General features: G+C 39.5%; 1 protein-coding gene across 1 annotated transcript in view; it reads right to left on the reverse strand.

The window, feature by feature from the left end:
• CDH4 (cadherin 4) overlaps nt 1–26,223 on the reverse strand; it is a 570,898-nt gene that overhangs the window by 92,926 nt on the left and 451,749 nt on the right. The window contains exon 7 of the mRNA XM_067554133.1: nt 13,888–14,060. Coding sequence (XP_067410234.1) covers nt 13,888–14,060 — 173 coding nt within the window. The remainder of the gene's footprint in view (nt 1–13,887; nt 14,061–26,223) is intronic.

A 26,223-nucleotide genomic window follows, 5' to 3' on the forward strand; every position in this document is an offset into this window, starting at 1 on the left:
TAAAGCTTCTTCAAGCTCATTTATTATCAAAATGATAAGTAACATTTTACTCCTGGGTTGCTCTGTATCTATGCCCCGATACAGCCTCTGAGGTCAGCAGTGTTATGCAGGATACTGTGTCCAAATCCATGAGAGTTCCTTCTAAGATGCTAATACCAAGGGCAGTGGTCATTTAAGTGATACCAGCAGTTTATTACTATGGACAGTGGAATAGCTTTGTTCAGCTTGGCATGTGAATAATTTAGGGTTCATCTAAATGTCATATATGAAGGGGATGCAGAGATATCAGCGGTAAAGACCACGTATAAAACAGCTAAGAGGGCATCAGAACAACCAACAAAAACAGCCTATGTTAAGTTGTTGTCTCTCTATAGGCTGTAAAATCATTTAATTCCTGTGCATTATATGCTGATGGAGGTTGCCTCTTTAGTTATTGTGTAAAATGTACAATCAGTCCTGAGACATGCACTTTTCCTATGGATTGGGATGACCACTGAAATCCCTCTCATATTTTCCTCTTCAGTCTCTAATATGTGGTCAATCAAACTACATCTACTTGCTGGTTTACAAGGCAAAGATCATGCTTTATGTTTGCTAAACATCATGTCTTCTGCTGTCAAAGATCAACGGGGGAAAATGCACAAATTGGAAATCTAAGAGTACAGTTCCAAATCCCATCATGCTCTTCAGCAGTGCAATGGCCACAAAAAAGATTGAACCAGTCAAGATCAAAGCATTTCTAATGCTAGGATTTAGTGGTTAAAATAATTAGAAAAATACATATCTCCAAAACAAACCACTTGGAGAACGAATAATGTGTAGAGTGTCCTCAACTAGTACTTCATCTCGGCATTAAGCTCCCGTGTCAGTTAAACAAATAAATAGAGATACTTCAAACATAACAGCTACACCAATACCACTGCAGTGCAAACTAATCATTCTCTTGGTGGTGTGGGATGGCACATAATGCAACATGAGAAGCATGTCCTAATGTTTGTTTCATCTTTATAAAGATCACTTATGGTAGACAGGAAGACAATGCTTTTCAAATATGCATTTTTATTTGGTACATGTTTTCTTAGGCAATATTAGATCTTCTCTTTAGAAAGGTAGAAATTAGCCATTAGCTGTGATGTGAGACTTACAACTTAATTTACAGACTCTGTGCCAGATCATCAGCTGGTGTAAATCAGATCTGCTGAATTATACAGCGGAGGAACTGGCCCCTCTCCTCTTTTTTAAATATTTAAAATTATTTACTGTTCTTTCTAATGGATAGGAGTTCCATATTTATATACATGTGAAATTGCAATCCAAAAACAGATCAGGCTGCTGAATTTTTTTCAGCGATCCATAGAACTTACGGTCAGAAGAGACCACTTCTCTGACTTACTGAAAAACACAAGCCACAAAATTTCAACCATAAATTCTGCCACTGGAATTTTGGCTGTCAGATTTAGGATCAGCATCTGCGCAATAAGATTATTTGAACTGAAAACTATAGATGTGGCACTGGAAATATAAAATGTTATCAAGAGTGAATAAATGTCCAATATGGAAATACCAACTCATTGTGCCAAGTGCTATACCTACACATGGCATAAATACCTATGATTTCTTGCAGTACCTTTACTCTGAACATAGGTTTTAAAAACAGGAATAGGATAATAAGGGGAAAGAGTAGAGTTAGCTTACATATTAGTGGAAAAATTGACTCTAAAGTCAAACGGACAACAGAATGGACTGCCTAATTGCTACTACAATTACTCCATTTCCTAGATCTCTATAAGGAAAGATTACATGTGCTTATGGAAAAAGTAGTATAAGCGCCTTCAGGTTTACAGCAAAAGACTAGTATAGATTATCCTTTTTAAACCTATTATCTATGGACAAATTTTTACAAACCATGGTGCCTAAAGTTAAATATTAGTGTTAGTTATGTGTATTCTAATAGTGCCTACAATTGTCCAGTGTGAATAGTTCCTTCCCTCCTTCAAAGGGCCAGATTCTACCACTCTTTCCCATGTTGTATAGTATGTTATTCCTCCAAATCAGTGGCCCTATTCCAGGAGTAAGGTACTGCTCAGTGTGAGAAAAGAGTGACAGAATCCAGCCCTATTATGTTTGTCCATTCACAACCATTATGTCCTCCCCAGCTGTATATTTCATTTTTGCAAACAGGATAAACAAATTCCATTTGGAAGGTCAAACTCCCCAGATATTGTAGAGTTGCAATTGCTCTTCTTTGTGCTTAAGCTACCTTTTCCCTGCATTAGGCTGAGAAAAATGTCTGCTGCATGCTGACATGGACTGTAAATTTATCCATGAGCCACAGACAGAGTGGCAGTGATAAGACTTCCGTAAGCAGTGTAGCCAAAGGGTACATTTTAAATATTGTAACTCTGTCCCCTTAAATATAGCTGTGGGCTACATTTTAAAGAGGTTTGCTATTAAAATGAATGTTCATAGCTCTAGAAAGTAAAGAGTTAACTAAGTTTCTCTTTAAAATGCTAATAACAGACAATGGTTTGTGGATAAGTTAATTAGTGGAGCCAGCTTGCGTTTAATTATTTCACTTGACCTGGTGCAGATTTATACAATAATCCCTTTCGAGAGGGGAAGGGGCTGTTGGAAAGTACGTGATGTACCAGAGGAAAAATCTGTCTGAGCTGAGTAGGTACTCTTCTGATTAAAACTCAAATGATACACTATTCTCCACTGTAATGGAAAAAGAAATGCCGGTCTGAACTACAGAGATTATGCTAAGGACGGGGTGAGCTTCTCACTCTGATACTTAACTATCCCACTCCTCATAGTCTGCTAGAATTTTACTAGTGAATCATGCATGAACCAACCCACTGTAGTTGGTGGTGGGATTTCATGAGCAAGCTGAAAAAAAGTGCAACCAGACTTGTACCAGAACTCTCTGAATAAGCAACAATGCGTATGAACAAAGCAAAGTGTCTGTAGTATTTAAGAAAGTGTATTTGAGATCTTCTGGCAAATGTTGTGAAGACTAAAGATCTTTAAGGAAGAGAAAGAGAACTGAATAGGCTGGTTATCTGCTCAATTCTCATTCGGAACTTTCCAACTGGAATCCAATAAGACTCAAAGATGTATTTTGACTTAGTAGATCAAAGTCCTTTTTACCTGGCCAAAAAAAAAAAAGAAATTGTAAGGTGCTTGAATATGAGTTTACATGAGAAATTAATGATTCTAAAGAAGTCATTACAGTTTAGCATGTGAAAGTCTGCACAGAGCCAAAGGATGCAATATCTTAATGCCAGCAATAACTAAATGAGAGCAGGTGCAGTGGAAGAGAGTCAAACTCAAAGAGAAAGAAGTGAAAAAAACTGGGAAAACAACTCTGTTAGCCAGAGACTGGCTCCAGACTCACTATGTGACTTGGGAGAAAATTCCCTCCATTTGAGCCAAATATTAAGAAATCATCCTTGGTGGAGACTACTCAGGGTGGGTGTAAACTGGCTCTCATTATACCTTTAAATGCCAGCCGTTTCTGTCCATTTTCAGATGTCACCATCCTCCTCTATTCATCTTCAGAAATGACTTACAAAGGCCAAAGAACTTGAGCTGAAAATTTTTCTATAGAACAATCTGACTCACCATCACCATGCAAGCAACAGCATTGCCTCTGCTTGTTACTCTTAATTAAGATATCATTGATGAAGAGAGAGGAAGGAGAGAGGTAGAGGAAAAGCTGGTCTAAGGCAGGTCCAAGTCTAAGGCAGGGAGAGGCATGGGACAATCCTTGCTTTAGGGAAAGCGCTGTGACTAGGAGGCAGATTATCCATTAGCTCTCATGACAGCTGCCTTCACTGGAACAATGGAATTGTCAGCTTCAAGGGTGAAGCTCCTGACGGTGGGAGACAGAACTTCCTTGGCAACAGGTCCACAACTGTCGAACTAACTTCTCAAAGGGATTGGCATGCACTTCTTTGACCGAGCTATCCTCCAATAACATCGCTGACTATACCTCCCCCGTAACCTAAACAATAAGGAGAAAAATTCCCGCTGACTGTAGAAAGGAAAGATAGGCACTGAGAACCCTGTGTCTTTACCTTAACACGTGCGTAAGGTGCTCAGGTACCGCATCAATTGTATAAGTACCTAGCTAGCTAGATTGCATGAGGCAAGGAAATATTGAAGAAAAGTTCAAATTAAAAAAAAAAGTTACAGCAGAATGCATGAAATGCACCGTGGGCTGGAGATTTCGCATAGAAATTTTTGATTTGCTGGCTGGTTGGTGAGTGTTGTACCATTGCCGGCAACTTGCTGAAATGACACCATGTGTGACTGAAATAGCAAGAATGCATGTGATAATCCTCCATGGAAACCATCAGATTGTGGATCACCCAGCGTGGGTCATACAAACCTAAAAGCAGCTCTTCTAGCTAAACAGAACCGTTGATGTACTGTTGATTCAGCATGTTCAAAGTGTGCAGCCCTGCATCTCCTTTTCATCAGTAGGACCACAGGAGTCAAAGATTCAAATGCCACATGGACCTATTGATTTAGAACTGCTCCCATAGATACGGGCTGGTATTTAAGTGATTTCCCCTCTCAGTGTGTCCAGAGTAGGTGGTTAAATGTGTGTGCTTTGCTCTGTTTTGCTTTGTCTTTATTAGTGTTTATCTGTGTTTATCAATATTATTTACTTCCTAAAACCCTTAGTGATATTAGCAGTATGTGCATTTAAACCCAGGTAGAATAATTAGTGAATGTGTGTATATGGAACTAGGCCTGGAGTGAGCTACGTGCCTGAAATTCAAACTATGCCACCAGGACTTTGTAGCTTACATGACTAATTGTTCTTTGGCCCATTAGGTTTGTGTCCAGCTCATCTTTCTCCTTCATTTGACTGCATGAGATTTGTGAAATGATAACTACTGATATCATCATTGAATGCTTTAGTGTGCCCTCCAGCAGGAAGTGAAGTCAGGAGAAGTCCTGGGAACATTTCTTTTTCTGCAGAAGGAGCCTAACTAATTTCCGTGGGTCCTTCATCTCTCTGTTCATAGAGCTGACACGGCTTTCAAATCTCCTTTTCTCTATCCTTTCATTCTGCTTCAGCTGACTGATCTGCTTCTCCTATGATCTTCAAATCTCTTTCCTAGGACCACTCGTGCTCATGCCCCAGTTCTTTCTCTGCCTACTTCCACTGCTTAAAGCTCCTCTAGTCTTAGCACTCTGTTTAAGTCGCTGATATGACAGCTATCACTGCAGTACCTGAGAAACTTCCCCATGGTATGTGACAGAGTGGGGTTTTCTAGGGCTTCCTTTAACACTAGGAATTCTGGCCAGCTCTGACCCCATCACTTATTCTAATATTTCCAGACCAGACACACACTTTGTCAGACTACTTTACAAGACATTTCTGTCATGGGCTCTCTTGCTTCACTCCTCTTTTTCAGCATTACTTGATTCATCTAGTGGTTGGCATGGTGAGTGGATAGTCACTTATCCTCCATCTTACTCCCCCATCTGGTCTTTAAGGGGCTATTTTTAATTTACTTTTCTTATTTAATAATTTATAAAAATGTGTCCATCAGATGTATCACAAAGAAAACATATGAACCAATGTCAACTAAACTGGTCTCCTCTAGCACCATCTCAGCACATCATCTCCGTCATTAGGCAAACATCTAAATAAATAGATAATGATTTCTTGAATTTCAACCAACACAGGGGTTTCTGGACCAAAAGGGGAAGCTAAGTCCAGATTGGAGGATTGATAATGCCCCAGTTCTAGCCCTCTGGAGTTAAAATATAGAGAAAACTAGCAGAAGTGTCTCAGCAACTTCCATGATGGTTCATAGGAAAGAGGCAGACTCTCCACAAAGTAGCCAGATCCAAAACCAGAAGAAGCTCTGCAAATCAAAATCCTCACCCTTGAACTTCACCTGAGGCAAACAGGAGGCCAGGACACAGTTTGGAGAGCAGGTGAAACATAATCTTTATAGCTAACATTGCTAAGTAAGCTGGAGGATCCCCTCTACACTTGCTGAAGCTTCTAACTCATCTTCAAGGTTAGTCTCATATGGAGTGCCTTGCAGTAATCTAGTCTGGCGGGCACAAAGACATGGATGACTGGAAAGGACTGTGTCAGGAAAAAAAAGGTTACAACCACTTGGGCAAACACAGATGGTGGAAAATATCACTTCTGGGTGAATCCAGGACTGTAAACTTCACTGACATACCTACTCATTAATAGGGAAAAAACATATTACTATCAGAGCTTCCTTACGCATCTTCCCCATGCGACAGCTCCAATTTCAAAGGGTTTGGTTCTGTTCAGCAATGCTGAACTAAGCGTTTTTGGAGTGGGTTCGGTTCCTCCCCACTTCTAACGCTTGACGTCTACAGATTACTATGAGTGGCTCTACACTGGGTGTACAGTCTGTTTCCAAAGGCACTACATGGGGTTAATAAACTGACCCATCTCTACTGATGAGTAGTAGCAAGCCTCACAATAATTTGCAGACAAAAGGTCATTCTGATCCCTCATGCGAAAATGAAATGTGTGTTGGACTTGCAGAGCAAACTCAAATCAGCCCTGCATGCAATGCAGAAATATAAACTCGAATCAACTATACATTTATTGGCTAAATTCAGTTTACAGCTAATCAGCTCTTCCTTTGACAGAAAATGCTGCTGTGGAAATGAAATAATTTCATAAATGAATAATTTAACCCATTTTATCTTTAAATAATGATATTCAGAGATATTAACATATAAAGCCTCAATATTTATATTTTTTGTTACATAGACCTGCAGAATTAAAAGGTATCAGGAATATTTAGCGATAAATGACATTTACAGAGTGGCTTTCCTCACACGGAGCTACTCTGTGCGTCACAAAAATCCTTGGGATGGAGCCAGACAATTGGCACACAGCTCACCACATGACAGCATGAGGGGAGAACTGAGTTTTTCATCCCAAAGACAAGCTCTTCCTCCTTCACAGGTTCACAGATTTTAAGGCCAGAAGTGACAATGAGATCTCCTGCCTAACACTGGCCATAGAATTTCACCTCTTTACCCCTGTTTTGAGTGCAATAACTTGAGTCTAAGTAAAGCACATCTTCCAGATAGGCAACCGGTCTTGGTCAGCAAGAGATGGAGCATCCACTTCTTCCCTTAATGGTTTGTTCCAATGGTTAATCACCTCATGCGCAAGAGTGTACCTAGCAACATATTTGCAAATTTCCACCCTTGTGCATGCAACTGCAGGAGTATTTTTCTGCATGTGTTTTTAATGCACTGATCTCAGGGCTCCACTTTTTGAATAAAAAACGTCCATTGTGCCCATGAATATCAGACAGAGCCTAGCTGTTTTAGGTCTTGTTGAAAAGAAAATAATGGAGGGAAATAAAAAAAGGAACTATTATCCAGCAATCTCTCTTTATTTAAGGCTAAGGACTTGGATAGTACATGGAAAATATAACTCATATTTAATGGTGCTTGTCATAGAGTGACAAGCCCTTCCCAACTCTGTGTCAGCATTGCTGCTTCTATGATATGGCTAATTTTGGTGAGGAAAATATGAAACAACTTTATATTACACACACAACCTAGTTAGATGTTATGGTCCCCCCCACTCCGCCATCTGATCGGTATAGATTCGCCGAGGTATAACTCGTATCGTGTCAAGATTCTTCAGTATCATGCTGCAGCAGATGTCACTATGGTCTTATTCAGAGAGAGAGGAGCAGGCTTGGATAGCAGCACACTGATAAGCAGGGAGGGGAAATAAAGAACACACATCCTAACGCCATGCTAAATCCCTTTTGTGCTGTTCCAGTGGCATAAAGGGGGATTAAAGCCCCCTAGAAGGCTCTGCTCTGGATTGTCCTTCACAGTGGATTCCCGGGTGTCATAAAGCCAGTGAAGCCAGATCACTGTTATTTACTTCCTGCACCTAGTGTAAACAGCTTTACAGGAGTGAAATGGTGCCTGGTTGGAGTGCACTGCATTTCGGCAAGTTTAGGCCAAAGGGTAGGCCATGGCTGCTCTAACTTGCAACAGAAGCTGAACTAGCCCCCAGCTGTCCCCAGGACTGGAAGTATAATGTCGTTCCTGCCTCCTCCTTTGCCTTCCAGGCACTGAGCAAAACTTTAGTCACATGAGCATCCAGCCCAATAACTCTCCAATAAAGTTACTGATGGGTTTCTAACAAAATGGCTCCGACAGTTACCAGAAGACAACTGTTCTCATTCCCCTAGGTACTCAGAACAGCTACCAAGCAGGGCACAGATGAACCCTGACACTGGCCTCGCTGAATTACATGAAGAAAGCAAGGGCATTGTTTTTTCAAATGTACCCTTTCAAAATTCTGTTCTCCTATAAAATTCTAGTTTCAGCAAAGACATATTGGAGAAGAGGTCAGCCACATCTTCCAACCAGTGAAAGGAACCTTTCCTCCCACGCTCGCAAAAATCCTGCTGTTTCATTCATAAATAAAATAAGCCACAAGCTCAGCTGCTGGCAGGCGCTCCCTTTTATCTTTCACTTGGTTGAGAAAGCTAGCAACATCACATTTTCAGAAAGCCAAGGGTGGTAATCACAGAACTGGATGTCATGTATTTTTAAAAGCATTTACAGCAGCACAGCTCCAATCATTTAAAAAAGAATTATAAGCACGCAGAAAATTCTGAAGAAGCAGCTTCGTAGCTCTCTTATTTATTTATTTTTAAGATGAGAAGAATGCACTGGAAAAAAGACCACGTCCAAAAGGAGCTCTCACAAAGTTAGTATGATTTCACAACGAGCACCGTGAAGCTGAAATACTTATTACCTCAAATAAGCCCAGATGACATTTGATATGTCTCAACAATTATTGGCGTGCCAGCAGTGTGTGGAATCAGCCAGTTCCTTTTCTTTTCTTGCTATTTTTTTTTTCACATGCTCAAAGTTCTCATTCATAAAATATGTAGCGGGAGCTCTTTAGAGGATATCGCCTACGCTGTAGACCTGATGAAGGTTACTGTGCTGCTGAGACAGATATCCTGCCACAAGATAAATCAATGTAGCAGATGGAGTTGAATTGCTGCACCAAGAGCTCGGTAATTGGCACGCTGGCCTTCCGAGCAACAGTCTGGGTTTCACCCCCCGCTAGCAGGATAACTTTGAGCTTCAGTGAGAGTGTGGAACAAACACTGAGCGTGATCCTGGTCACTATCTCATGGGTGCAGGGAGAAATGCTACTCATTAGAATAGGAAACAAAAGCAAGTTTGTTGCACACTCCCATGTCATGTGATAGGGATGCAGTTGGCACATTTATCTCCAGCATGCACCTGGGTAGTGCAGACAAAGAGAGAACAATGAGGACTGGAACTTGGACACACCGCTAAATTAAGAAGATAAAATGATAAGCAATTGGCTAGCACCTTTTGCTAGAACAACCTACTTTTGCAGCAGCTTGCTATAAACCAAATAAAAGAGCATGGCTTTTGGCCTACTGTTTAGTTATATCTGGTCCATCTCATAGCTTTATGGCCTGTCTTGTTGATCCAAATATTCCATGCTCCAGTCACTACCTGATTTCCCCTTCCCCCCTTGTCTTAATACATTCTCCAACAATCCATTTATATCTGCTTCACTTTTGCCTGTTTTAGAGCAAGTGGTTGATTTTAACCTTCTGATGTTAGCCTCGGTATTTCAGTGTGCCTTTGAATCTTTGGTTCTTTACATTCTAAAACCCTATCATTTCCCCCATTAGTTCAATAGGATAGATGCCCTTTTGTTCCACCTTTGGCATTTTTCACCCTTTTGCAGACAGGAGCTTAAATCAGACTGTTGCTAAACTGGCCTCCTGTAAAAAATTTTATGAAGTGCAGTCCAATTTTCTTTATCTTCCTTGGGGATCCATTCAATTAAGAACAGTCATAATGAGTGAATGGACACAGAGCTTTGTAACCATATTTACATCCAGATTAATGGGAACCAGGTACGATAATTTTAAAGCCATCAATATTTTAATACCTTTGCTTTTCATTTTGCTATCTTCAGTGTCAGACACATTTAGAGGCTGAGTTTTTAATTTCCTCCTCAGATTGTGAGAAATCAGAGTTTATACATGGCTGTAAATTACCAGAATTTGCCTCAAAATAGATTTCTTACAGGTCTTCCATCTTGATAGTCAGCTGAAAGACTGCACATGACACGAACTGAGCTGCCAAGCCGATCATTTATTGGCTACTGTAATCTATGTATCTACATATTGCCAAGAAACCAGTATTTATCAATATCAATATTTAAATGAAGACTCTGAGAGAGCACTATAAAATATAATGTAGGTAACTTTCATGCAGTAGAAATGTTGAACTAGATGAGCTAAAGTATCTTTTCCATCTCACATTTACCAATCATATTTAATTATTTTATCCAAAGCAAGGTGTTATTGTTAGACCTTGACTCTGAATCTGATTCTCATTTACACTATGGCTCTGACAGTTACTTTTATACCCGCTTTACATTGCTCGAGCTGTGTAAAAGGGCCTTAATGCAAACAATAAGTGACATTCAATATACATACAATCTAACAGCCCAATGTCACAGACAATGTGGGGTGTACATAAACATCTGAGAAAATTATGATGTTGGCTTGAAGGCAGGGTGTTTATTTCATAGGAACTTCACCCACATGGGTCAGATTTGTTAACATTTTAATTGACATCTCAAAATCTTTCTCCAATTTGGCATCTGCGCCTAACAATGGACAAACAATAAAACCTACTTTAGTTCCTGCACTGCCTTTTCTTTCAAGAATTCAGCATAAAATTGTGGTCTGGGTAGTAAAGTTCCCAAAGATCCATTTTTATTTAGATTTGAGAAAAAAGATTTTATGTTGATAAAATATAAATTCTTCACTCCAATTCCAAATATCATCTTGGGGCCACCTGAAAAGCAACAAAGACACTGGGAATAAACACATTTTATTGCTTTAGGGAGCACGAAGGATTATGTCTGAAGATCGGAGATCTGGATTCACTATATTGTGTCCAACTTTGTACCAGGCTATGGGACTGTCAATATCCTATTTCCAAATATTTACTGCTACGGTGCCTCGATTTCCTACAAATGAAGTGACAGGGAAGATGACGCAAAATGCAAGATTCTTCTCAGAGTCTTAGACTTGGTCTACATTGCAAAGTTGTGCCAGCACAGCTATGCTGGCTCAGAGTGTGAAAAATAGCTATGCCGGCAGATCCCGCAGTATAGCCACAACTAAACAGACAGAAGAGCGATTCTCGTGGCTTAGCAAAAGTCATTTGGGGAAGGAGTTACTATGCTGGCAAAAGAACTTCTGTCAGCATATGCAGTGCCTACACAGGGGGCTATCCTAACATAGGCTCTGTAGCCTAGACCTGGCCTTAACACTAGATGATATAGATGGGGGGAAAAAAACAAAGATTCTGCCTTTGTCTTTTTGTTTGATTGTTTTGGCCAGTGAGTTTTTCAGCTGATTTGCTCTGCCTCACACCTCACAACCAGGCCCAAAGGCACTGAAAGTATTAAAAACTTAGCACCTCTTTAAGACCTAGTATAAAATCCTGGCCCCACTGAAGTCAGTGGGACAACTGGAATTTTGCCTTTGATTTCCACAGAATTTCACCCTTAGGATTTAGGACCCAGCTTTGGGTACTTGATTGTTTCCTGTAAGTTCTAGGAGGGCTATTAGTGATTCCTAGCTGCCTATGTCTTCTCTTCTACCACAAGTCTGCAACAGGCTCCAGCATTGCCTCAGATAAACTATCTGCTTAGGATTCAGTTAAGTTTCTGATTTTGCAAATAGCGAGAGCATGGAAACGCCCTTTGTCATGTTTGCAAAGTCACCTAGATCAGACTGTGGAAGAGGCAAGCTGCAGTGCTGTATTTTTAACTCAGCTCTGATTCCTGTCTTCACACCCCATTTCTCGAAAGTTCTTCTTTCATCTGACCAGCTCACCAGCCAGCTGTTTCACTGAGCCTTCTCCCTCAAGGGCAGTTCCAGCTGAACCTGAGCTTTGGGTGAGCCCAAATTCTGTGCCAGCTCCATCCAGCACCCCTAGTTTCTATTCCAAATCTTTCTGCCTGGCCTTCTTCTGCCTGCTGCTGACTTGCTGTCAATGTTTCTATCCAGTTCTGTGTTCACCAGTGGCCACCTTCCCTGGCTCTGAGGCTGTTTAGGATTTCTGCTCCCAGGCAGAACACATCTCAGTTCAGTTCCAGCAGCCTGGAATCCTGACGTCTCAATGAAGGCCTGAAGCAAAAGGCAGCCTGAGGTGTCTGAAGGAAACAGATAGAAACACTGACAGTAAAGCATTCAGCAGCCATCTCTCGACAAAGTCAACCTAGATACCTTGACACATAGTGAAGGCAGCTTGCAGTGACTGAATGAAATGGAGAAATACTGACAGAAAATTTCAGCATCCTCCCACTCTTATAATTTTGGCATCTCAGACAACCAATCAGCTCACCAGTCCTTTGAATGGGCTCTCTTACCCATTCAGGTTCTATCCAGAGACATGAATGGGCTGCATAGTTAAGGGAGAAAATAGATGATAATTTAACAAATCTTGGAAGGCATCCATCAAAAATGTGGTACACTGGGCACTAATAAAAATGGACTGCGCTGCAATATTTACCTTTGTGGTACCGCCACCTAAATGCAAATGGAGAAGACCACAAACACCTTGGTAAATTTAACTATAGCATGGAGTGGATCCTGTATGTGTTTTTTTAAAACAGTATTATCACTGGGATGTCACAGTATACTAAACAACTAGCACTACTGACCACTTTTATAGGGTTCAGAAAATAAGATTGCAGTGTTTGAAATTTGAAAGGTGGTAACACAACCAATCAGGTGGTACGATGGAGAAAATGACATGGCATAAATTCTTCCTCCACCCTCAGCTAATCAGGATGGATTTTGGGGGACAGGAATCTCCATTGCCTAGGCTAACCCAGTTGGTTTTAATTTGGGGGAAAGAAATTCCACTTCCTCTTTTGTTCCATTAAGTGGCTGATTTGGGGACAGGAAATCCTATTATTTACGCTAACCTGATCATTTTGTGTGTGTGAGGTTGGAAACTCTACTTTTGGATTCAGCCTGCCTTTATCTAATAAGAAGCACATTGCCAGATGAGGGGAGTCTTGTGAGACGTATTTTAGCTAATCTGTGATGGTGGAGTGGAGTTTTTATGATTTAACATAGTTTTTTTTTTCATTTGCAAAGTTTGCATATTATATAGTAACAGAAAGAAGATATATTTACAGAAGAGTGCTTCATGCACCAAAAGCACATCCGCCTTAATATATGGAAAGAGACATTTTCCTAATGTTATCAACAACAACACCATTAAGTGGGGACCAAGCTGGTTTTCTAATACTAGCAGATGCATTTTTTTAATGCCTGATAACAAAGCAGTGTTTGGGATCTAGCATTAAATTTAAGAAAATATTCTCAATGATGCTAAAATTGTTTCCAAAGATAAAATTTAAAGACCTGTAGAAGTTAGAGATGAGAAAGACCATGCAGGTGAATGACTGTTCTCTACAGTTTATTTTCCAGGGCGTTATACTACAATCTTAAATTAGCCAGGTATAAGATTTTTTCTGCTTTTAAGACTATCCCACAGTTTCATAGACTGCTGATGAGTAGGAGAAAAGGTTGGCCCAAACCAGAACTCAGAGATCCCCACCTCTGGACTTTGTGGAGTCACATCCAGATGTGAACTTCATGGCTTTACTCTGAAACAGAACGGTGAATACAAATGGCTCCGAACTTTAGAACATTTAGGTGTAAACCCGAATCTGGATTTTACTGTTCAGTAAATCAGTGACAACCAGAAAACATCTATATTTATTTCCTTCAATCTCACCTCTCTGTCAAGTCCAGCAGCAACTGTGACGATGTCTCCTGTTTCACTATTAATGGTAAACATATTCTGTGATGGACTCTGTGGGGTCTGAGTCACAATCCGGTATCTCACCATCCCATTGGCTGTAGTACTATCATCAGCATCATTTGCAGTTACCGTCATCACGTAGGTCCCTTGAAACAAGAGAAAACAAAAGATCAGTGTCTTTTCAATGGACAGTAATACATTGTTGGTGCACTTCATTCAGAAATGTTGTAGGTAAGAAGCACATTGTGAAAACACTATTCCTGTTTGGACTGCATGCTCTGGAAGGATAATGATAATATATAACCAAGCTTCCCCTGTTTCATTATCAACTCCAACCTTATATTTTTTTCAAAGGATTGTATGTTTTAAGGCAACATTTTCCCTCTGCAACTTCCTGTGCCTTCTCCCCAAGGCATAGATTTCTCTGTCCAAAAAAAACAGCCCAGTTACCTTGACATGAGAGTATTTCTAGAATTTATCAGTACAAGGCCTCCGAGAGTTTTCAGCAACTTCAGAAAGACCCACCAACTGCACCACTGCAGCATGAATTACCCCATGCTTCCCAATGCTGCAATAACAAAGTCCATTACTGCAGTGCCAACACCATTTCAGGGCAGAAACAAGGCTTATCTGCAGAGAAAACTAAACAGCTGCTGCCCGGCAGGGAAGGAAATCAAAGGTTTGGTATGTATGGCCAGCAATGTATTGAATCGTTGGTTTGTTTCTTGCTAATCATCAGCTTCTTCATTTGCCTTGCAAAAAAGCCTGCTTTCCAGATATTGTTTGGAGTGCAGTGACAGGCTTATCATCACTGGAGTTTGGCAGCAGGGTATTCTGTTAAAGTGGGAAATTATCATTATGATGGTAGAGGATGTTGCTTGATTGGATGGACTCCTGCAGCTGCATGGTCTTTTGACTCCCCTCCCCAATAGCTAGTGCAGCACTGCCTAACCTTTGTTATTACTGGGTGGAAAGAATGGCTAAAAAGACAGACACACGCTGCTTACAAATAATGCTCTGCAATAATATATGTAACTGAGAAGGTAAACAAATAAAAGAAAGGGGAAAGCAGGGATGGACCAAGTTTACTGGCCACAGAAACACACAAGAATCAATAGAAAAATGGAGGACATCGCTATTACACTGCTTGTTTGAGTGTCATGTATAGTGAGTGCCAGATTATGGCTGGCAATCCATGGCCCACACTGGAGAAGGTGCAAAGGGGTCTCAGCAGGAATTCTAGCTCAGTCTGAATGGGCAGCTCTGTCACTCTTTCTATAGTGGCAGCATGAACTCCCTTCCGAACTCAGCCAGCTATACTGGCCACTGCAGTTAATTCCACTGCCCTGCCCCACTTTTGTATTGCTAACACCTTTGGGGGTGCTAGCAGGAAGTTCCCCAACAGGATCACATCCTTGCACTATGCAGTAGACACAGCCCTGATGGACTCTTTTCAACCCACACAACCAAGCTCGCTTTGTTTTCTATGATATAGATAACGTCTGTGTTTTGCAGTTTTAGCTTCCTAAAAAATGTCTAAGACAAATTCCTGAGACAAATGCAAGCCTTGTTTTTCTGCAATAACCTGGTCCTCATTTGTGAAATGAAAATAAAGTATTCAACAACCTTAGAACTTTTTTTTGATCAATAAAATTGGGAGGAGGAAAGGAACACTGACTTGAAACAAGATTGCATGAGTTATGATTTATTCTCCTTTCTCTCATAGCATTCCTTTAAAAACGGTAATGATGAGAAAACTGATACAAAGAAAAAATCCATCCTTAGATAAATGCTTTTATAGGAGAAATTTCAATAGAAAATATGTTGCACAAGATGTTTGATTTTACATTTATGTTTATCTTAATGCATTCTATAGAGAAAATAATCTCTGAACAGAATGTCAAAACCTATGGTTAATGAAAATGGAAGAGAAAAGAGAAAATAAAAATCTATTTTAGGAGATATAACACACACTGTACTAGGACATCTCCAAAACACCAGGTTCTAAAGAAACCGATTTCATGATTTAGTTTTCAATGTAAGAAATGTAACAGCTCAGAAATAAAATTTGTTTGGTACTATTAAGTCGCAGGTAGGAAGCAAATTCATGAGAGATGCCTAGATGTAAGGATTTACAAAGTAAGTGCCAGACCCTGCTAATTCTTATGCATGTGATTAATTCCATTGAGATAGCTCACACGAAGAAGAACGCAAATTCATGTGAAGCTTTGTAGGACTGGGCCCTTTGGCTTTTCTTTCCCTTCACCCTTATTTCCCTCGATGCAGCACATTGACCAGTAAAATAACATTGTGTACACTGCAGTTCTAAAAATGTGATTATATCAATAGTCTTTGACCTGCAACCCCGTAAGGACACATGAGACAGGTAAAATGCCTCTTATAACATAAACTAAGAACCAGGCAGCTGTGGCTCTTGCTGCAATCTGCTCTGATCCTCATGTGTGAATATTGTAATCTTCCACTGTGAGATACAATTTAGCAGGAACCAAAGAAAGGCTTGGGGAACTTGACATTAATGACTAGACTGGAGCTTACGAAGTTGCCCCGTGTAAGGGTGCACATAGTTGTACCACCCCAGGCTGGGTACTGTGGACTCTGAGAAACTCACATTTCCTTCCCTGGTTCCCTCTTTGCTTCATGGAGTAAGTAATCCGATAGCATTCCACTATCCGATACCTAGTATACACTACTGGCAGATTACTTCCCCCTCCATGCCATCTCTGCTCTGCTGCCTGATATATGGATGGGCGCAGCCAACGTGCCCATTCCCTTCACTGGCCAACACAATTCCTGCCTGGCTTTGTTGGAGGAGAGTAGCAGCGTTACGGAATCTGCTCTGCTCTCCAAGTATTTGAAACTTTTCAGATGATGTATTTCAGCATGTGACACACTGCATGGGTTCGGTCAATGTGCTGTGCTTCATCGGTTCATGGGTTCTCTTTTAATGAGGTTTCGGTTGTTCAGTGTTTTTGTGCTCTAGCTCTTCAGACCAACAATGTAATAAATTAATGCTTACACAGTGCTTTGCAGAAGCAAAGTGCTAAGTAATAGGATTAGTTATTGGAAACCCATTCAAATCCTGGCTTGAGTTATGAGGGAAAATGGGTTTGGTCATCTCATTCTAGTCCCCACATCTTAAAAACCACCTTGTTGGCAGTGGCTAAAATATATACATGATCTACATAGTGGTTGATAACCTGCTGAAATACAAACATTTCTCATCACATCAGGTACAACATATTAAATAAAATACACCAAAATAAACCATGTCCATATTAAATCAAGTTTGTTATACATGTTGGACAACCCTCCTAAGCAGCTTATTGAATTATCATGCACAGAGACTGCTGGTAAGTACTGTACATTAGCTCTTCATTAACTAATGTGCCAAATTCATATATCAACTGAGTCAAAGTTATGACATGGCAAAGCTGATCTGCCATTAAAATGAAGACACCAAGAATCTGAACTTGACAGTGCATCCCTTTCATTTTACAAAGAATGAAGCCTTCTGGACTTTACTTTGTCAAGGAATTCAAATGTATTTCAACCAGACGATAGTTAAATATATGAAATAGCGAGAGATCCTTTGTCATGATTTCCTGCCTGCCTGAGACAGAGGGTAGATGTACGCTAAAGCTGAAGGCATAATTCCAGTTCGAATGGACAAAACCACACTAGTTCTGATTGAACTAGCATGCTAAAAATAGCAATGCAGCCATGGCAGCACAAGCAGCAGGCGCAAGCTAGCTGCCCAAGTATGATCCCATTTGAAACCGTAGGCAACGTACTCAGGGCAGCTAGCCCATCCCACTGCTACTGCTGCAGCGACTACACTGCTATGTTTGGTATGCTAGATTGATCAGAACAAGCATGGGTATGTCTTCCTGAGCTAAAAATTATGTCGCCAGCCCCCGTCTAGACATACCCTAAGAGTGTCACTATGCGAAAACTTTCCCTTCAGATTGATTGGGCTTTCTGTGAGATGTGCACATGATTAGAGGAAGCAATAAAGAAACCATTAAGTGCATGACAGAACCTTACAGAATATATTACGTCTGGAAGAGTGGGAGCTGTTGAAGATGGCTAATCCACTTAGTGCAGAATGAGAGTTTCCACACAGGGAATTAGCGTAGAATAGCTACTGTGCTTATATTCACACCCTAGCTACTTTGCACTCATTTCCTCAAGCCCTAAGCTTGATTCTTGTTTGGTTTGGAAATGATTACTAAAGTGCAATTCTGCATTGAGAATTGACTATGTAAAAATGGTTTTGTGGGGTTCCTTGTACCTCAGTGATTCAAGATCATATATTGCCATTTGATAAGGAAAAATAAAAAATATCTGTATCTCTATATACACGCATGCACGCACGCACGCATACAATGTTTAGCCCCGCAAAGTCATCCTAAGATCTGACTGGCAAGGTGGATTCTTTCTGGCTCAGATGTTAACAATAAAGAACTGCAGATTAATTGCTGCCCTCGCTTTCATCTGTGCAGTCTCTTTGCCTTCAATCTCTGCTCTCCCTCACATCCATACAACCTCATTTCTGTCCAGTAAAAACTGGGTTTTCACAGTGTTAAGATTTACAATTGTGCAAACAAAATCTGAGAACAGTTGCACTCACAACTCTTTGAAAAGATGGTCTCTAATGCTTTAGTGTTACAAACGCATTATAATTACCACTATTCTAAGCTGTGTAAAACCAAGACTGATGTTTATTAGTTAGACTTAATGCATGTTAACAGAAAGAGCTAATGGGGCATTTATCAAAAAAACAAAAAGTCTTCCACTTTGTCCTTTACGCCTCATTCTAATGCAATAAATATATAAATAAAATAACACCCTCCTTCCCCATCTGTCCTTATGATAGAAACAGACAGGCTAAAACTTCATGTTGTTTTCACTGATAACATGAATTCTTTATTGAGCAGTGTCTTACAGTTTAAAAACCTACTACAGGTTTTAAATGGCTGGTAAATGTTGCAGAATCATTAAAGGTTGGTTAAGCTTCTCAGTCTAATTTGGTCCTACAAGATACTTAATTTAATCATCTCCCCACAGAAAAGGAATGAATCATTATGTTCAGACATGTCGTGATGACCATATTACATTAGATCTTCATTAACCCAAGTTAATAATGGCTTTGAACTGATGGAAACCTCCCCTTCCTCCATATTTTTTTCCCCAAATTACAAAGCTCGTGTAGTGAATGATCTACATGTCAATGTTTGGTAGAAGAATAAAGTGATTACTGAGGGAAAGTTTATGCCTTGAAAGTGCTACAACATTTGTAACACTTTCCTAAAAATGACAAATTCTAATAAAAGAAAACCACCTGATCATAGTTGTTTTATACTTCCTGGATCAGATTCTCAGACCCTTCCTCATGTTGAAGAGTACCTTACTCTTCATGTAATACCATTCATTCCACAGAGGTCTTGCAGAATAAGGTATTACTCAGTGAGAATACGGATGGCAAAATCTGGCCCTATACTTGTACACAGTGGGTTCCAAAACCTAAATAGGTCCCCTGGGTGCTTACAAATACTCCTCCTCCTCTCACAACAACTTTGAAATATTGCTTCAAAGTTGAAGGCAACAACATTCAAAAATCTCAGGTTCCAGTCTGAACCACTCCATTGCCCGTTATGGACTGGTGTATGAAAATTGCACTTTGCCTTTGTTCCTCTCCCCTGGATGATTTCATTCCTGTGATTCCAGCAGAAGAGTGAAATTGACAAGACTCTTGGTCCGAGAAGCAATTTTTCAAGTTTAATCTGCCAATTTGCAGGACCAGAGCATGGTTTTCTTCCAGCCTCCACGCTGAGGGGCAGATTCTTAATGCAAACAAAAGGCACCAATGGAACCACAACAATTTACACCATTGGAGACTGGGGCATTGGAGTTTTAGGTCTACTGAAGCTCTTGTTTTAGAAGGCTGATTTTTTTTAAACTATCCAGGAATTAGTTGAAAGCAGAAAACACACTTATGACATTCTGGGCCTTGCCCCTTTTTAGAATGATTCTTTAATCTGAAATAAGTGCAAGAGTTACACTTGTCTATAAATGGGGCGTACCACAGCTGTGACCATCTGTGTCTGATCCATCAGAATGAAGCACTGTATAACCCAAGGAAAACCCCAGATGTATGAATTTGAAACTGCAGTAATAATACCTATCTCTTACACAGCACGTTTTATCAGTAGATCTCAAAGCATTTTACAAAGGAGATCACTGTCATTATTCCCATTTTACAGAAGGGGAAAATGAGGCATAGAGTGGGGAAGCGACTTACACAACATCACCCAAAAGAAGAGCTTGGAACAGAACCAAGAGCTCCTGAGTCTAACCTGCTCTCCATTAGGCCAGACTACCTCAGTAGTAAACTTCACATCATCAAATCTATCAGAATCAACCTGACTAAACTAAGCATTATATTTTGACTTAGAGCCCCTCCTGAGTTCTAAATTTCCTTGGGTGAAGGACCGGGAGTCTTGTCGCTGATATCAATGGGGCTAGGATTTCACCCCTTGTATTTTGTCACCCAAAAAAGAGAGGAGCAAAAACTAAAACTACGATCATCCAGTATTTAAAATGTTAGGAAAGGAAGACAGACTCAAACGCATAGCTATAGCCTGCAAGAGTGAGAAGGGAATAAAATAAGCCTACTATTTCAGTCAAATAAGGGGAGGCAACACTTGGCAACCACTGAAATGCCAGAATCACTATTTTAAAATCAATGAAGTATTGTCTGGATAATCAATATAATGAACGAAGAATAGGGAGAGCTGTCGTTACGAAATGTAGAAGTGGTGAAGATGATAGAAGAGGCAATTTAGAAGATATGAACTTGAGGCCAGCACAGAGACAACTGCTGTAATACCCAAGCCTAAAGCACATCAATGCACAAAAAATGGATTAAATAGATGATAAAAAGTCATTTTTACATTCTCATCACCCCAAATGCAAAATGAGAATCAGATCCACCAAATTTATGCAGTAGTGTCACCAAAATAAATAAACAGTGTCAACTAAATAAATACGTGCAAGGCATGAAGATGAGACAGATGCGTGAAAGTCTGTTGCAGATGTAATAAATTGCAAATATGTCTAATCTAAACTGTATTCTGCATCACATACACAGAAAAGTAAAGTAGAAGCAGCACTTTCCTTTCAGACACTGTTCCCTATGGAGTAGCTGATAGCTCCTGGCATGCTCTTTCACCATTATTTTTTGTAATCAATGGCATATTTTGACCTTTCAAGCAATTAACCGAATTCACAGAGGATGTCACTTCCTAATTACTGGAGACATCGGTTTCTCAACCTCAAACAAGACACGAAGAGACAACCTAATAAATAAAGAGAACAAGTGGATCTAGAGAGATGATTGAAAAAGTCAGAAAGGGTGCTGTCATCTGGAACTGATGAACAAAATAAACATTTTGGGGAAAAAAACTAATGTATTCACCAAGGTATGAATTCACAGAGGTATGGCCAGATTTGAGGTTAACTCTAGCATGATGTGTCAGGCCAGTGTCTGCATTTTGCTTTCTCTCTGAAGGCTATGAACAGCTGTAACTGCCAGCAATCAGAGGTTACTACATTGCTCTTCATAAGCAAGCACATTTATTCTGAAAGTGAAAGTGTTACAGAGAAAACATATTAAAGGAACCTACACACATGCTAATAAGCTTATCAGTCATCACCTCACAACTCCAACAAGGGCTCTGATAGAAGTCAGTCCTTCAAACCACATAAAGGAGTTTTTCTGTGGTTACAAGATCATAACAACTTTAGCTCAGAACCAGCACACTTATTAATAGATAGTCTTTCCTTTATGTAGCTTGGACCTAGAACTTAACCTCCTGGAACAGGTGATCAACAGACAGGGCATAGCAGGCTGGGTTTTTGCATAGGAGAGTGGGATTTGCATTAACCTCTCCTCAGGTATTTTCCAGGAAATCCGCTACACATGTATTGTCCTGAAAGACCATTCTTGTCTGGCTCACTATTCAATATAGTCCTTTTTTCATCTAGGCCTCACCGCACATTTCCCCCCAGAGAGATTACATATAATCCCAGCCCACAATATTATGTACTCTTTTCATTTTGTACAGTCAGCTCCAAAGAGAAAAACTTAAACCAATACGGCTTTTGAAGGATACTGAAGGAAATTGCCATATCCATCACAGCATCCGCACAGGATTATCTGCAGAAAAGTGGCAAGATTTGCGTGACACCTGTTCCATCCCTTTCAAGCACATTTTCATTTCTTGTAGTCTGATAAGACTTGGTGACGTTAGGTGAACAGGTAGGGCCAAAGTTCACTGACTTCAATGCAGTTACGTCTGCAGAAAATTTGGCCTTTAATCTACAGTGGGAAACTGTAGATTGCGCATAGTTTTCTTGCACAATAATGTTACAGACACACAGTCAGTACACACACACAAAGCACCAGATTCTTGATTGTTTTTGACTATTAGCTACTTGCTGGAGGACATAGTTATAGCCCCGTTAGCATGATCCTTCACAACTCTCCACTGCCATCAACTTATTTGTTCCTATTCTTTTAAATAATGTGTCTTGATTATGTTTTGCCATAGGTATATCATACATTATTTGTGGCTGCTTGGTAAAAACATTGCAGTTCATTGCTATAATTTATTTCCAGCATGGTCTCAGAAGATTATTTCAACCAATTTTTCTTTATATCAACTTGGCCATTTTCTTTGAAGAGAAAATCATCAGAGTTCTTGGATGTGGATTTTTTTCTTCTTCAGCCCTATAATTCATTGCATTGCTACTGGGACTGGATATTTCTATTCTGAAAAATAAGTAAGCAAGCTATTTCATAACGATCCAATCTTGACATAAAATGGAAAGTAGTAAAACATGGTTGCATACGAGTACTTTCTTATCTCAGAATGATCAGACGATCTGAAAGACGATACTGTCTGTCCTACATTTATGGTCAATGTGTCAGAGAAGAAGGTGGGTCAGATAAAGCCATTTTTAATAGTTTACAAAATGCAAGAATGAGATTAGCCTCTATCCAAACTGAACAGATTGAGGCAGCATTAAGATATTTAAATAGGCTATATGATGAACATAGTGATAATGCATCTGGTAAGACTGAGAAAACTGCTGAATCATATTCTGCTAATAAGGCAATCAGATAAGTTTTTAAGTGTTATCCCTTTAAGGACTACGATACTCTTGCTATTTCTATGTTCTTCTGGTTCTAGTGCTGATTAGGAAGAAAATGCAATTAGAAAAATACACTCTCATGCAGGGTAGGATCCCCACAAGATTTCACTGTATACACACAGTACAGTGTGGAATTTGATCTTGAATGGTAATAATGACTGAAGTGAGTAAATCTGGGTCACACTGAAAGAGGCAGATTCTTCTCTTGCTGTGTCACACTTAAGTTAAATCTGTTTTAGGTCTCCCTTTTCATTTGACAGAAAACGGTTTTAGATTTTTAAGGGTGCAGGTTTAATTATTGTTGTCCAGAACCAACCAGAATAATACCACACAATTTCAAGAGTCAGAGAAGATGCTTTTATGTTTGAGACACTTACATCTATTTCTGTGTATACACCTGCCCACCACACACACACACACACACACACACACACACACTTTGACATACATTTCCAAGCACAAGTCTCTCTGTCACTGTGGATCAGATCCTCAGCTGCTGTAAATCACTGTAATTCCACTGAAATCAACACAGCTATATACATTTACATATGATGAAGACCTGGCCATATATATTCATATATATGCGCACTGATGTTGAGATGTTGTACATGGTAACCCACTGTTTTTAGTTCATGAGTAAGTTATATCCTCTTTGACCTGCCCATCACACTGGACACTTAAATATTGTTTTAAAAGTCTGGCTATGGATTTTTCTTAATACTCTTCATTTACTAAGGCTCTGATATGACAAAGCACTTGTAGACTTGCTTAACTTTAAGCATATATTTAAGTTCATCCTTGTTCAGCAAATAACTTACACATGTATCCAAGGCCGATTGGCTTAAGTGAGATTTAAGCACATGTTTAAGTGCCTTGCTGAATCAAGGCCTTAAATAAAGGATAATAAAAATGATTTACCTCCACGCTTGTAAAACAACACCAAATGTATTAACATTGCAATTATTAGCTTCAACACAGTGCTTTTGGATTGATTCAAATTCAAAAGGGAAGGAAGTGGTTTTCATTTACTGTCTTCCGCTAGCATTTAAAAATGATGGTTCTTGTATCCACTGACTCTGGAACGCTTTGCCATTTTCATTTTCTCCCTCACAACAACTTTACCAGCTACAGCACCAGCACCCCTTGTAATTTATGTGGAAATACAACCTTTGGAATGATGAGCATCTCTTTTTAACTGTACTGTTACGTGAATGAGGGGAAAGAGCCAGGAACTCAGAACCACTGTTCTTCACACAAGTCTATGTACAAATGCAACTCTATGCCTTAAAGGATTAATTTCACAAGCCTTAAATTGCGGTTTAATTTGAAAACTAATTCAGCCCCATAATTGGCTTTCTGTTCAAATCACTGAGGCTAAAGATTTAAATTCTTAATATTCAGATGACTTTCAAGTATCTGGCCCCATCTGTGCATTCGTCCATGGTGTTAATCTCTCAAGGGAATCTCTGCTAGCACAGAAATAAAATAAATAAACAAATAACTGGGGCATTAATAGCATAAGCTGCTTTTAAAAAATCCCTGGTATTATATAGAATATTTATTTTTATGAGATTTCTTTAACTCAGTTTGCCACATGTAGATTTTGCTCCCAGCTATTGAATTTTTTAGGTGACATCAATATCAAGAACCATACTATCAGAATTGCATGGAGTTAGGGGGAGGCAGCAAATTTTAATTACAACATTTTTCACTTAAGGAATATCAATTATAATGTTCCTTTCCTTTGGAGGTTGCCCATGATACTAAGAGCTTCTTCCAGTTCATTCAGGAGTAAGAAACTGGTGTCAACTCTGGCCTTCATCTTAACAATGCCCTAAAAAATCAAGTGAAAAACAGGAGGAGGTGAAATTCTGGCCTCATGGAAGTCAATAGGAGTTTTTCTATGGACTTCAAAGGGTCCAATATTTCACCTAGGGAGAGGGGGAAATAAATGATGAGCTAAATATTAAAATGCCTCCCACACTGAGCTGATTGGAAATCTTCCAACTGAAGGTTTTTCCATAGGAAAATGCTAATTTCTTTAAAGTGAAATGTTTTGTGGAAATGTGTCAATTTTGACAAAATTTCATTTTGAAACAAAAAGCTTCTGAAGTGAAGCTTTCCAATCAGGTCAAAACGTGCTAGACTTTTTTTGGAGCAGAATGTTTTGATCTCCTATTTCAAAACATCTTTTCAGTTTAAATTTTAAAATATTCTAATTATATAATTTGTACAGTCAAAATTGGAATGATTTTATCAAAACAAAACATTCTGATCACGCTGAAATTACATTTTGCCACAATACCTTTTCATGGAAAATTACAAAGGTTTTTTTTGGTTTTCATTCTGTTTTGGAAGGGAAAAAATTCAAAAATTCCCACCCAGCTTTATTCTCACCAGATATTCCTGGGATCACACAATCCTATACAAGCACAGCTGTTAAACTCTAGTAGCTAACGTTTGTGTCAGGGAGTAACTGGTGAAAATATTTGCAAGAGGATTCTGTGAAGCCTGGGAAGAAGAAGAAGTAGGCTTTAAAAGGACACAGAAATAAGCTATAAAAGGACAACAGTATTCTTGCAGCACGTACTGCATTCAGAAAAGAAGTTGTGCAATCCATTCAGCTTTATCAGGTCTTGAAAGAAAGTTCTACAGTTATGAGGAAACTAGAACTTCGCTGATTAAGGCTGCCAGAGGGACCAGGGGAATTTCAGCTCTAGTCTGCAGCAGCATTTTTTAAACTTAGCTATGTTCTTCGTACAGAGGCAAAGTTCAAAGAAGCAGAACATTATTCAATGTGAGTAAAACATGGGCTTTTAAGATACACTTTCAAACAGTGGTACATTAAATCAAAAACAACTTGAGTGTGTGTGTGGGGGGAAGGGAGGGAGTTGGTTCTGTGGGGAAAAAATATACATAACTATTCATGTTCTGTGTTTGTTTGGAAGGCCCTGCATTTTAAGAACTAAAGAGTTCATATGCATAACCTTAGACTAAATAAACTAGAAATGGCAAGGAAGAATTTACTGCAGAGTATCAAAGAAGGGAAGAGAGAGACAATTCAATACAGTA

The sequence above is a fragment of the Emydura macquarii genome, unplaced genomic scaffold, assembly GCF_026122565.2.
Source record: "Emydura macquarii macquarii isolate MOO-44397 ecotype Brisbane River unplaced genomic scaffold, CSIRO-AGI_Emac_v2 contig_1483, whole genome shotgun sequence".
Taxonomy (NCBI): Eukaryota; Metazoa; Chordata; order Testudines; family Chelidae; genus Emydura; species Emydura macquarii.